Source organism: Leptosomus discolor, chromosome 3, assembly GCF_034619465.1.
Source record: "Leptosomus discolor isolate bLepDis1 chromosome 3, bLepDis1.hap2, whole genome shotgun sequence".
Taxonomy (NCBI): domain Eukaryota; kingdom Metazoa; phylum Chordata; class Aves; order Leptosomiformes; family Leptosomidae; genus Leptosomus; species Leptosomus discolor.
In genome coordinates, this window is record NC_141393.1 from 70,061,108 (window position 1) to 70,075,273 (window position 14,166).

The window sequence follows — 14,166 nt, forward strand, 5'->3', positions numbered from 1 at the left end:
CATTGTCAGCTTTTCAAATTTCAAAGCCTGGCTAATGCTGCAGGCTCCCCCCATGAAGATCAGCAGTTTGCTCCTTCTGCCACTCCGACCGAAGGCGGTGTGGAGGGGATATGGCACCAGGATGCTCCCATGGGAAGGGTTTCCCCCTCCCCCTGCTTGTCCCCCTGCCAAAACAAGAAATTTGGTTCCCTGTTTGAAATTTGAAAATCCACCAGCCAGCTGCAAAAACCACTCCTGTCCCTAATCCTAGGCTCCTAAGAGAAACATGAAACTATGCAACCCATAACTTAACTCGCTCCTTGGGAATCCCAAGCTACAATATATTGTTTGACAGCATCCCAGCAGTGTCGCCTCCCCCTCCCTCCCAACCCCGGGGGCTCTGCAGCCCCTCCTGGGGCAGCATGGCGGCAGCTGCCCCGTGCTGGGGACCATGCCGTGCTCAGGAGGTGAAGTAGGAATTCTGCATGGAGTAGAGGTGGTCGATGGGGTTCCCCACTCGTGCCTGGAGTGGTCCCGCGTCCGCCGTGGCGAGGAAGCAGTCACCCAAGTTGCTCAGTGAGGTATCGTCACTGTCCATGTCGTGGAAGAGGGGCTCAGCACCTTGGGAAGCAGGGAGGGAGCAGAAAGGCTTCAGAGCCTGCTTCCTCCTCCGGCACCTTGACAGTGCCCAATACCCTCAGCTTTTGTAGCGTAAGGACTTAGGGGGGAGGGGACCGCCATCTTCCCAGAAATCGCTGCATCCCCAACGCATGCCCCTGCTACACAGCCCCCCACCACAGCCCAGCATCTCTTTGAAAGAGAGAAGGCAAGAGGCAAACCCCAGAGACTTACCATAGGGGTGCATGTGGTCTCCAGGCATTTGTGGTGGGGTGAGCCCTTGCCGGAAGTGGTCGGAGCCGTAGACGCTTTGCTCCATGCCCAGCAGCTGCTGGGGTGGAGGCAGAGTGGTGTAGGGGTTCAGCATCCCCTCCAGCCCTGTGCTACCAGCACTGTTCGCCTGGGCTGGAAGATAAGAGCAAGCTGTCGGCACAGTCAGGCTGCTGCTTTTTGGTGACCCCAGCTCCCTTGGGAAGCCTGGAGAAGGCTGGAAAACTGGGAGACCCTGAGCACGGGAAGAGCTGGGTGTGAGGGGGGTACCTGAGCTCAGGCGCTGTGTGTTTTGCTGATCCTGCTGCTGCTGCTGCTGCCTCCTGGCGAGCTTCTTCATCTGGCCAAGAAGAAGGGGAAAAAAGGGGAAAAAAATCATTATGCAGCCAAAGCGAGGAGGTAGGGGAGCCTAGGCACTGGACGTTGGTGGAAGACTACCCCTTCTACCCACCTTTGCTCGCTGGTTCTGGAACCAGACCTGCACCACGCGAACACTCAGCCCCGTCTCAGCTGCCAGCGTCTCCCGCACCTTGGAGAGAAGAATGACAGTGGCATCTCAGCCCGCTCAGCTTTTCAGGCGGACTTTAGGAGGGAACAAAGCAGCTGTGGCAAGTCCTTGCCCAGCATCCAGGACATCCCTGGGGGCCGGAGGTCACTACGCATGGTCCCTTCTCCTCATACCTTCCTGCAGGGCTTGGAGGAGACCTCAAAGGATGCCTTGAACGCCCTTCGCTGCTGCGTGGTCAGGATCGTCCGGGGTCTCTTGGGCCGCTTGTGATCCTTCCCATCCTCAGCGCCCTTCCCTGAGCCTTGGCCCATTTTGCAGATGCTGTCCTCATCATCACTTTTGCCTAAGGGGTATAAGAAAAAGCAGGTCCTTTACAGACAATGGACAGTGCACATTGTTTTCCAGCATGTCCAAAAATAATCTGGGGCACTTAAAACAAGCTGGTCTTGGTGGGGATCTTCTTGTGAATGTGTGTGAGAAGCCGAGGTTTGGGGCTGGCTGCCCCATGGCAGCTTAGAGAGGGGGAGAGCTGGTGTGGCTCATAGTTTGGGGTCACTCAGCCAGCAGATGTGCTTTTTGGTTCTTCTTTTCCCAACAGTCTGAGCAGCTGCAATGTAAAACCCTGGGACACCTGATTTTCCCTCCATCAGACCCAAATCACTGCTTGCCCCACAGGGATTTCATGCCAGGCCACAGCTGGAGACACATCTGGACAAAGACACACAGGTTTCATCCATGCCAGGGCACAGCAGCCATCAAGCACCACTGTGTCCCTGGGGCACAGCCCAGCTGGTGACCAGGCATCTGGTCTCTGCCCAGACAGCCCAGGCTGGGAGAGGTCAGGGTGCAGGGTGGGCAGAGGTGCTCAGAGAAGGTAACATGTTAGCCAAGACCTTACAAACCCCTCCTGATTTGCCCTACCATGGAGGTCAACTCCATTTAAAGCACAGACTTTTAACCACAAATATAAGGGGCATCTTTTTGCCAATATTTCCCCCCTTCCGTGGAGTTTTAAATCTCCTTGGTCAGAAGCCCAGGCTGCTTCAGGCTTCACCCCTCAGGTACTTGCTGCAATGTGCTGCTCCTGGGCGCTGTGTTCCCAGGCACTGGTGTGTATCTCCCTGCTGCTCTCCGCCACTCAGGGCCACAGGGCCTTCAGGCAAGAGCTGCTCCGGGAAAGCAGGCAGTGCTGCCCTGCCTCTTTCCAGCCCTCCTCATTTACTGCATCACCACCGTGTCGATGACCTTGCTTGCTCAGCTGGTGTGGGAGGGCTGTAATGCAGGTTTGACAGCACAGGTCCTTCCCTCTCATGAGCCGTAAATCACAGCCTTTTCCAGAAAGCTCCTCCACTGCCTGTTTGGGAATTGGTAATGGAGCCAAGGTGCTGGTTTGATGCAGACGCAGGTTGCAAGGCTGTGCCTGGCCCAAGTCTCATCCCAGGGCTGCTATGTCTCTGGGAGACGGGGAAGCACCAGGGGGTTGTGAGCCTGTCTCAGAGTAATTCATGGCGAAAGCAGGTCAGGTCAAACCCCATGGCAAGAGCTAATCACGGATCACGCACATCAGAAAAGCGTAAACCTAACAGCAGTCTAGTTGGGAATCGGGAAAGACAGGAGCAGATCCCCAGGGAGAGGGGAGGCAATGATCCCAGCAGAGGAGCAAGGGTGTTCTCAGGTACCAGTTACCTCTTCCCTCCACACTGCTGGGCTCTCTCCTGGGCTCACCAGCTGATACAGAGACCTTCCCTCTGGTGAAGGCTGGAAGGGCTGGGACAAAGAGAGATCTTCATGCTGGCAGTCCCCAAACAGCCTGGAGCTGGGTACTGGCCCCTGGGAGCCAGAGCCTTGCCGCTGCTGCGAGCTCCCTGCTCGCTCCTGGCACATCCACGGCATGCTCACGGCAGCAGTGGCAATGGGAAAGACAAACTGCTGTTTTCTTGCATGTCCCAACACGAGGGACATAGTAACACAGTAAGTCTGAGAGCCCCAGAGCTGGGGACCCCAGGGTGTGGAGTCTCTGATGGCTAAGGGTGATGAGCAGCAGCTGCTGCTGCCTCCTTCTCAGTGCCTGCACAAGCAGGGTCTCTGCTCTGTCATGCTGCTTGCTTTACTGAAACCTGAAAGAGTTTAGTTCTGATGGAAGGGTAGAGAATTTTACAAATATTGGGAGGAGGAATGTCAACAAATGGAGACATTTCAGTGTCTGAACCCATTTGGTGAACGCCCCAATCCCCTCCAGTCTGAGAGGGGCACTGGCCAGCATAGGGGAGACAGAGGCTCATGGACTCCATGAAGCAAATGATGCTCAAAACCCATGCCAAGAGGGAAAATCCACTCAGATAAGCCCCCCCGAGACCTTCCCCCCCAACACCTGCTCCCCAAATCCCTCCCAGTGTCAAAGGGAAAGAAGGAAAAGCGAAGCTGGATTTGGCGGGGTATTACTTTTAATTAACTCTCCCTTTCAAGCCTTTCCCCACTGAGGAGGGGGGAGAAATTAATGAGTGTCTGGGGCTGCCCCTGACGTCACCTGGGAAGGGGCTGGGGCGATGGATATTGTGCGGCGTGCCCTTGGTCCGACCCGCTGAGCCCGCATCCCGCCGCCGGGGCCAGGACATTCCTCACTCGGGAGGATTTAGGGAGAGGAGAAACGTTAGGACGCTTTTAATTGAAAAGCGGGGTCCTCTTTCAGAGGGGCTTGTTTACTTAGGCTGGGCAGTGGAGGCTCGGGGGAGGCAGTAATTGAAGCGAGGGTTTGGGAGATTACAGACAACATATGGCTCGCTTTTTATCTGCGCTTTCTCATAAAGTGGCCTTTGGTGCACGGCAGCCGGGGGGAGGAAGGGCAGGGGGCTTCAAAGCAGTGAGGGGGGGGACAGGGGAGAGTCTGGACAAGCACATTGCATGATGCTGGTGAAGGGCTCCAGGACCGGTGCCGGAGAGGGGACATCCCTCTGCATCCCCACGGGGAAGGCAGCAGGAGGGGGCAGATGCACCAAGCTAAGCATCCACGTGGGATGTGCACCTGGGCTGGCTCCCACCATGCCACCGTCCCCAGAGCCACACAACATCCCGAGACAAACTGTTGGTGGCCACCAGAACCAGGCAGGGATTGTGGTGGGGCTAAGCTATGGGGTCTGCAAGGAGACAGGGAGGGCCAGGACCCCCCAGGCCAGGGGCTGCCAGGGGACACTGGGGGATTTGGGTTGGGTTTCCGACCAGCCAAGGGGTTGTCGTGCCCTTTTGACTCCCACACTGGCCCTTCACATCCCTTGGGTCTCCGCTGGAGTTTCCACCGAAATAAGTATTTCCCCTGGAGTTTTTTTGCCTGTTGAAACTCTTGGTTTGGCCAGAGCCCCTGGCAGCAGGGCTGGACCAAGGTCTGATGAGTCGCTGGGGAGGAAAAGCTCCCCAGCCTTTCCCAAACTGCCCTTTTCTCCCACTAGGAATAAACCCAAACTGTTGCAGCCAATTCATTTATTTTCCTGCATGATGTCTCCTCATTGGTTCCTATTTTAACTAAAAGAGTTTGCACATCCCAGAAGTAAAAAATAGTAATTCTTCAATCAATTAAGGACTTTCCCAGGGCTAAGGCAAGAGCCAGCGCCAGCGTGCCAGATCCTGCTGCTTTCCTGCTCTCCAGCTCCTCCAGCCCTGGACCATCACTCATCGGCTCCCTTCAGCCACCTCCTCCCATGGCCTCGCTCTTTATTTTTTAAATATCACTGTTATTTCGGGGGACGATTCCTTCTTTCAACCAAGCGGGGTGCAGAACTTGGACAGAGCCAGCCACAGGCAGCACTGCAAAGATGCTGAGGATATCTGTTCTCGCTGAAGAGGAGCATGATATTGAAGAGAAACACAGGTTTTGGACAACTTTTGCTCCATCCCCACCAAAACTACCCCTGTCCCCCCGACACCTTCTCCCAGCTGCAGTATCGCCTGCACCTGGTGGTGAGCACCAGGCCTTGCTCTGTCTTTGACTTGCGCTCCTAAATGGGCTCGTGATGTTGATCTCTATTCTTTTTAAACGCAGTGCTTTGCTCTAGCAGGGAAAAGACGGGCTCCCCTCAGCTTGCCGGCAGTCCTTTCCAGAGCATGGCATTTCAAAGGTAAAGCCTTCCCTCCACAAAGCAGATTTTCCCCCGACGACAGTTTTTAAGAGGAGCCGAGCGACCCAGGCACACAGCGTGGGGCTGTGCAGCCTCGCGAGGAGTGGGGCTCTGTGGGGATGGCAGTAACACGAGGATTCCTGCTAGCAGATCATTTTCACCCTCCTGGCCCCCGTTGCTGGGCTTTCTTACTAAATTTGTCTTCCTGGGAAACATTCAGATTTGATTTGTGTTGACTGTAGATACGTATTTTAATGTTGATGGGATGCTCTGGGCAACCCAACCCAGCAGTGACACCCTGGCTGGAGCAGGATGCCAGCCCCCTGCCCACCTCCAGCCAGAGCGCCACCCATCCTGCAGCCCCCCTTGGCTCCGTCACATCCCTGCAGTGTCACCACGCTGGGTCTGCAGTCTAGCTCCAGCCATCGACTGCCTGGGAAGCTGCTGGGAACACAAGATTTTCAGGCTCCCTGCTACCAGCTCATGTTTTATCCCCGTGCCTCAGTTTCCCCTTGGTATTAAAAAGTGTGTCCACAGCAGAAGCAGCTCATTTCTTGCACTCAGCCTTTCCAGAGTCCCAGGCAGGGACAGTGAGACACAGGGGAGGGACACAGAAGGTTTAGCCCAAGGTAGCCAATGGGATGCTTGGGACCCTGATTTTGTTTAGGAAGAAAAGGAAGAAAACTCTTATTTACAGTGTATTTATACCAGGGGCAGCTCCTCTATTTTCCCAGATGAGGAGGTGGAAGATGCCAGCTTCAGCCAGCACAGCTCTCCCTCCCACACCTGGGGAGGCTGTACGCCCCTCAGGATGGGGTGGGTGCCCTGCACAGGCCAGGAGCACAAACCCTTACAGAAACAAGCCTAATGAGATGGGATGGTCCCCAGAGCATCCTCCAGCCCCTCCACAGACAAAGTCTCTGCTCATGCCCTTGCCACTGAGGTGGGAGAAACTCTGGCTGGAGAATGCAACGGTGCTTATAGAGCTTTTCCCTTCGGACCACAGGGCAGAGGTTCAGGGCAGCAAGCCCAAACCTCGCCTCCAGACCCCGCCATGCTCGCAGGGGCCTCGGAGCGGGACCAGCCAGGGAGACGCTGGGCACACGCGGCCCCTTACCAGAATCCGACAGAGCCGGGCTCACCAAGCTCAGCAGCTCCCGCTCCTTCTCGTAGTCGCTCTTACAAAGGAGCTGCCCTTCCTTCAGCACAAACTCGTCGCCCTTCTGCAGACGCCGCTCGCAGACGCAGCAGCAGAAGCAGCGCAGGTGGTAGACGCTCTTCTGGGCGCGCATCACCAGCTCGCTGGGCGCGATGGCCTCCAGGCACCCGGCGCACTTCACTGCGAAGAGCCTGGGGGAGCAAGAGGAGATTCCTGCTAGGATGCCCGGCATCACCACGGCTGCACCCAGCCAGTGGCATGGTGTTGGAGACAAGGGATGGGGCACTTCAGCATGGGGGTAGGCATCAGAACAGGATCACTGTGTCACCCCGTTGGTGCTTTGGCTGCGTTAAAGGCCTGGGCACAATGGTGCTGGAATCCTGCAGTGACTTGGCACGTGCTGCAAGCTTGCCCTTTGTCAATGGAGGATGCTGCCTTTGGGTCAACATTAGCACTTTGGGTTGACCTATTACCAGGTGCTTACCATGAAAGTGGTCAAAGGACAAAGACCCCAATATCTGGACACTCCAGGTGTAAAGCAAACAGGTGTCAAATCCAACAGTGCAGCTACCACCACCAAAAGACATGGGACATACCACATCTACATGAGTTTTGTCAAGCCAGCCCTACCTGTCCATCTGCCTGCCACTCACATCTAGATGTAAGGAGATTCTGGAGAGGGCAATGGGGCCAGCAAGCTCATCTGTGGCTCTCAACAGGCACATACAGAAAGCATTCACACTGTTGGTCATCCACAGACCACCCCCTCCTTCTGGTCTGGGTCACTGGAACAGCCCCACTCTTGCTTGCAAACACATCAGGAATGTCTAATAAATCATAAAATTCTCCATGGCAGCAAGTTTTGGGTTAAGGCCAGTGACAGACTGAAGATTTGATGTGTCAAAAGGAAAAGAAAAAGCTCAGGCGTTCCTTGACGTTGATGTGACTGTTTGAGGCATCCCTAATCGTGCAGTTCCCAGGTTTCAACACACTTGGTTTATACTTAAAAGCCAATAATAATGACAGCAATAACACTTTAGGTTGAAACAGAGCTTTTCTTTCTCCAACTTTAAATATCCTTACCAAGAAGCTCAATAGCATGATCAATGATGTACAGTTTACAGAAAACTGAGGCGAGCAGAGCAGAGGTGGCAGCATCAGTGTTGGCTTGAGAGGACTTGGAGGCACCTGGAGCTGAACCCTGGGCTGGATGTTTTAAGTGAATGGGATGTTTCCCCCAGTAGAGATGCTTGAAGGTACCAAACCAGAACCTCTTCACCTCCCCCAGATATCTGTGTTTTTGGCTTGGGCCCCATAAAGAAAAAAACCCACTGTTTACCCAGCCTCATGCTAAATATCTGTGGGAACTGGACATTATTATTCCCCTGTCTTGATGACTTTGGCCCAGAAAGAGAAGACAGAAGTCAGCACACATCCTGCAGAGGTTATCTCCGAGTATCGCCCATGTCCCAGCCCAGGGATGCCCCAGGGACCCGCACGGACAGCACTGCATCCAGTCTTCCACCAACCCCAAATAGCTCCCACCTCCGTGGTCCCTGCCCTATGTGTCATCCCCGGGGAAGACCTGCGGGGGTGGGGGGCTGTGTGGCTGGGGAGGGGAAGGGCAGCTCTGCAGCCACTAACGGGCTTTCAATCCTCTCTCTTTTTTTGGTTGTTACAAAAAACCACATAGGGAATGGAAAGTGCTGAGTCAGCCCCATCCCAACAAGGAGAGGACCAGATGTATGCAAAACCCTCACAGCAAAACCATCAGAAAATGGGGATAACTTTAAAAAGTTTTTGTGACGAGCTCGAAAGCCCGTAAAACAAGGAGACAGGGGGCAGAGCAAGGCACGTGTGTGTCTTTGTGCCCCATAGGTAGCTCCTACGGTGAAGGCACCCCTAACACCAGAGGTGCCGCTGAACAAAAGCTCCCCAGCAGCAAAGGGGCATGCATCTTGCTGCAGCCCACGCGCAGCCTCTGCTCCCATGAAATCACAGGCAGGCTTCACTTCACCTTTTCATTTCACCGCTTTAGTTGCCCAATAGCCGATAAACAAGACGGTCAGCTGTGCAAACCGCCGGAGGAGTTCAGGCAGGCTCTGCCGCGCAGGCAGCGAGCCCAGGAGAGTCGGCAGCAGCTGGTGGCATCTGTGCCCGTCTCATCAGTGATCAGCGCTTGGCTGCGTGAAGCCAGCAAGCCCGGGCAAGGCAGCGCATCCCACCGGTGCGAGGAGGGCAGAAAGGTGCAGGAGCAGATGATAACGGGCAGGGTCAGCCGCAGAGCATCACCTCCCGGTGCCCCACGCCATGGCTGGTGAGCACCAAGCTCCAGAGGCAAACAGCTGCCGGCCAGATGTGCGCACAGCTGGCAGGGTGCCCGGGCACACTGCCACCTGCCAGCAGCGCCCGCCAACCTTTGGGGCTGGGTGTCAAGGGCTCGAAGGGTTGGGAATAGGGCCCCCAAATGTACCCTGCTTTATTGGCGTTGGCCCCTTCCCACCTTGGGGTCCTCTCCTGGTCACTTCATGCCAGCGCCTGGGCTATGCCCGCTCCCTCCCAGGTTTTCCCAAAACGGTGGCAGTGAGCACAGGGATGGGGTGCACAGGGATGTATGTTCCTTGGAAAGCATCCCTTCTGAAGGGTCATTTTTGTCTTGTTCCAGCTCTGGGAAACGCAGGCTTGTGTTAATATTTATGTGGTCATTTCGTCTTTAATTATGACTCTTTTATGTCAGGGCAATTTGTATTCATCTGGTAACACATTCTCATCCTGTTTAAATGAAATTTAAGCCCTACCTGTTGGGATTACTAACTGCTCTCAGTAATAAAATACTGATAAGCTATTATGTTACTGCTATCTTATCTTCACAAACGAACGTGCCCAAAATCTGTATTTCCACAGCACTGATTAGAGAGCCATAAACCTTTGCCAGTTAGGCACAGCAGCACCAGCCGAGCGATGGATGTTTCTAAGCCCAAAGTATGTTGCAAAACAGGAAGCTGTGAGATTTAGGTAAATGGCTGCCTAATATTAGACACTTAAAAGCCATACTTAAGTCGCTGAATAAGTGACTTCATTTCCAAACTGCTGAGTCCCTAACAGCTCCTGCTGAGGGATACTAAATGGACTAGGCATCTTTCGCTGCCCAGCCCATCCCTAGACAATGTGAGATGCAGAGAAATGCCCATAAAACCTCTTCCACAGTATGAAACTATAAAGAGCACCTTATAAACTCACAATAAACCCAGATCTTAGGCACTAAAAGGTCACAGGCATAAAAACTGTGGTCTGTCACAGGAAGTAATGGGGAGAGAGCAAAGAGCATCACTGGTGTCCCAGACCCCTACAGCCCTGGACAGAACCAGCTCCTCTGCAGGGACTGGGGAGGAAGAGCATGCAGGAATAACTCCCTACACAGATAACCCTGCACACGCATAACCCTCTGCATGGATAATCCCATGCATGGATAATCCCACTTGGGAATAACACCACATAGCATAACTCCAGCATGGATAACCCCTGTGTGGATAACCCAACTGAAACACCCCTGGTCAGCCTGAGATGGGGCTGAAGGAAAATTTTCTTCCACCACCAGATCCAGCAATTAATTTAATATTTTTGCCTGAGCAAGACACACCAGCCTGGATCTAAAGATGTTTTCCTCCACCTCTGGGATCTTCAGCTCTGTGTTCAACTCCCTCCTGCTGCAAGCAGCAGGCTGCAAAGCAAATGCCATCTTTTCTCCCCTCTCTACCTCTTTCTGCCTCCGTGCAGCTGCAAAGGGGACTTTGAGATTACATTCTCTACAGGAGGCTGCACAGAAGAGAAGAAGGATGGGCTCCGCCCAGAGACTTCAACAGGTTTTAAACCAAGAACAAATTACCAACCCCTAAATTGCAATGGGAGCGCCTTCATTTCTGCTATCCTAGGGATTCTGCAGGCTTTAGTTCTTAGGAGATTTTTTTTTCCCTCCATAGCCTGGGGTTCAAAAGCTAAATCAGGCCGGACTGGCAGCCTTTGGATTTGTTTAACCATGTATGAAGCTGGCAGGCGCAGGGCAGGACACTGGATGGGGTCACCCGCTCAGCACCGTGATGCTCGGTGGAAACCCAGCCTGCCACGGGTGGCTCAGTAAGAGCCTCATCGAAGTGCTGACAGTGAATATTTGTAAATAAAAACAAACCCACTCATCTTAGCAAGAACTGGAACAAAAATATGGTGATACAAGCAATTTTTATCACACGACCTTTTGTTTCTGATCTTAAAAATGTTCCTGTATTGATCAATTCACATTCAAGTTTGGTTTTTTTTACTTTAGGTCCCATTTGAAATGACAATCTGCAGTTTTGAAACAGAAAGGTGGTGGTGGGTTTCAAGAAAAATCTTGAAACAAAACATTTTGCCATTTCCAAAACCACAACATTTCTGCTGGAAGACCTGCGAGCGAGCTAGACAGTGTTACAGACATCCCCCCTTCCCCTGGGACATGGTCCCACTTCCACGTAATTCCTCTTCCTTGAGAAAGCCATCCTGGACCTCTGCTTTGGGGTTTCCCATCCATACAGCATCACTGAAACCTAGAAATTTCAACACATGGCCGGAGCCACCTCTGGGGTGGTGCATCCCATCCCCAGGGCACCGATGGAGGGGGAGCGGTGCGGGCAGCCCCAGTTTCCCATCAGAACCACCACCCCCTCTTTCTGCTTTTATTTTGAGGTGACAGGCTGAAAGGGGCTGTGATTGACGGGCGCTTCCCGGCTGCTGTCTGTCTGTGTGCGCCGCATACAAATGCGTCCCTTCGGAGCCTCCCCGGGGGGGTGGCGGGTCAGGGACGCCGATATTAAATACTGACAGACAAATCTCAAACGCTGCACAGAGGCTTGGTTCAAATGCTTGCACGGTGGTGGGTAAGGCAAGGCAGTTCTGCCCGGTGGAGGGATGCTTTCCTCCCTGCCCATGCCAGCCTGGCCCAGGGATGCAGTGAGAGGGGCAGGGGCAGCCTCTGAGTGACCCCACGGGCTCCTGGCCGAGGGCTGGGCTGGATGCTGTTGGCTTCAGTCCCTATGAAGCCATGCAGGCAGCTGCCCTGATCACCTCCTTGCCTCAGCAAACACGTTTGCAGGGATGCTGGGTTTTCCAGTGCCCCAGCGCAAAGACCTGACCAATTTATCTCCTGCTCTTACCATGGCCTAGGAGGAGACTGAGCAGACCCCAACTGACTGGTTGCAGGTGCAGGGAGCTCCAGCCCAGCCATGCTCACAGCCATCCCCAACTGATGGCTCCCTGGAGACCAAAGCCTTGACACCCCCTGAAGCTGTGACCTTGGCATGGGGACGAGCCGGCGGCCATGCATGGCACGAGGGGCACAGAAGGAGGCTGGCAGCGGGCACTGGTGGTGAGCCACAAGGCTCCACAGGGAGCGAGGACGCCGGATTGAGTTGTCTTGGCACCAGGTCCTCTTCTCACTCACTGTCACACATTGGAAGGGAGAATGGCAGCACCAGGTCCTCCATGGGTGGCAAGGGAAAAATGCCAGTCACTGTCAACCCTGTACCCATGGCTTGGGAATGAGTCACTCTCCTAATGCTGCTGGGCTCACGTCACCCTGTCCCCCTCTCTAGCCCTTGTGGGGCACGGACTGTTGCCAGGAAGGAAGGGTTATGGATGCACCCCCTGTGCGTGGTGCCTGTGAGGGCATTCCCTGGCCACTGCCATGGGGGGACCATGTGGACCCTTAGCCCTAGCGGGAGGGGTGTCAAGGCTGTGAGAGCAACTAGGAAAAGGGCTGAGTCCACTTCAGTGCTGCGGCAAGCAGGCTGCCATGTCCTGGGGATGGGGAGAGAGATTCAGAGGGCAAGCTGGCACCAGTGATCCCAGGGACCTCCAAAACCACCTTGGGTCTCCAGGCTCCCAGGCTGACGGAGGAAAGCACCCACAGCTGCCCTCGCCTTCCCTCCTTGCATACCCCAAGCCCTCAGAGAGCTCTCTGGTGGGACGGAGGAGGGATGTATTCCCTGGGGCTGTTCTCCTGACCCTTCCTCATCTCCCCGCTCCCTCCCCCTGAGGCGGACAAGTGTTCGCTTTACTGCCTGGCAACGGGGCCGGGGCTAAGCTTGCTAAAATATGAGTGTTTTTTGGCTGGAGTACCAGAAGGCTGCAGTCCTACAGAGAGAAAAAAATTGAGCACTCCATGCCATGGCTCCAGAAAGGGGGAGAATTAGGTTTCACACCGAGCAGGCTGGACCATGGCATTCTTTAGTTAATGCTTAACAAACGCCCAAACAAAAGCGGCCAACTTCGCTGCATGTTTGTAAAATGTATTCTCAGCAGATTTGGGTTTATTGGAGAATTCGCTCGCTTTGCAGCAAGTGGCGTTTTCCTTTTTTTTTTTTTTTTTCTCTTTAATTTCCCTTCTCCTCCCTCCCTGCCCACCCCCCCACCCCCCGCTCAAGCCCTTCTCATTCCTGCTGCCTGAATGCATCTTCTAACACTTCGATGGGACATGGCAACCAGGCTGAAACGGGCTTATTTCATCCCAGGGGCTGATGCAAGCTTGTCTGCGCAGCCCTGGGATGCAAGCTCTCTCCAGGGTCCAGCCAAACCACTGCTGGCAACCAGGGATGGGGAGTCCAAAATGCCAACCCTTGACCTCTTGCAAATCTACCCCTGAGATGTTGGCTGGTGGCTGTGTTGTCTGAGAAGCTGAGGAAGGCAAAAGGAAGGGAGGTGAAGCCTGAGAGTCCCGCTTTTCACCTTGCTTCACCTAACCCAGCTCTCAGGGTCCAAACCCAGTGGTTATTCCCCATCCAGCGTCCTGCTCTGCTGCACATCCCAGCCCTGCACACCTCCTGGCCTTGGAGAGCCTGTCACAGCAGTGGATGACAACATGCACAGCTTGCTTTCAAATGCAGAGCTGCTGTTGGGGATGGCCAGGGTACAGGGGAGGGGGACAGCCCTGTCCAGGGAACCCTGAGGATTTGGAGGGGTTAAACTGGGGGGTCCATGCATAGGCATCTTGCATACCTAAATAAGCTCCTGCCCTGATGCTCACTGGCACCTAAGCAAGTCCCACGTTCCCTCCCGATACCTGGTGCTGTGGCAGAGGACACCAGTGGCGAGGGACGTGCTGGGGAGGTGGTGGCGAAGAGGAAAGGGGGCCAGCAGAGGAGGAGGATGTTGGCACTGGGCTGTTTAACCCTCCTTCTGCTACACGTGAACCATCCAAGCCTTCCCAGGAAAGGGCACATTAAGGTGCCCTGCCTCCTGGATGAGGTCCAAAACATCCCCCGGACACTCCAGAGACCGTGTGGGACATGCAGGGGCACTGCTAGAATGATAGGGTTAAACAAACAGACAAACGAAGCCTTCCAAGCAAACAGCCACTGCCAAAATACACTAGCAACCCTCAAGCCTTCTCTACACCAAAATAAAAGGTCAGGCAAGTGCACGGCTTCTAAGGCTGCTTTATGTTGCTCCATTTCTGATCAAGGACATACTAATAAGACTTTCACCAACAAGGT

General features: G+C 54.3%; 1 protein-coding gene across 1 annotated transcript in view; it reads right to left on the bottom strand.

Moving 5' to 3' along the window:
* Positions 1-439: 439 nt before the first annotated feature.
* LMX1A (LIM homeobox transcription factor 1 alpha) overlaps positions 440-14,166 on the bottom strand; it is a 45,232-nt gene continuing 31,505 nt past the window's right edge. Inside the window, exons 5-10 of the mRNA XM_086462852.1 lie at positions 6,602-6,834; positions 1,549-1,718; positions 1,319-1,396; positions 1,138-1,207; positions 832-1,002; positions 440-600 (exon numbers count right to left, since the gene is read on the bottom strand). Coding sequence (XP_086318978.1) covers positions 440-600; positions 832-1,002; positions 1,138-1,207; positions 1,319-1,396; positions 1,549-1,718; positions 6,602-6,834 — 883 coding nt within the window. The remainder of the gene's footprint in view (positions 601-831; positions 1,003-1,137; positions 1,208-1,318; positions 1,397-1,548; positions 1,719-6,601; positions 6,835-14,166) is intronic.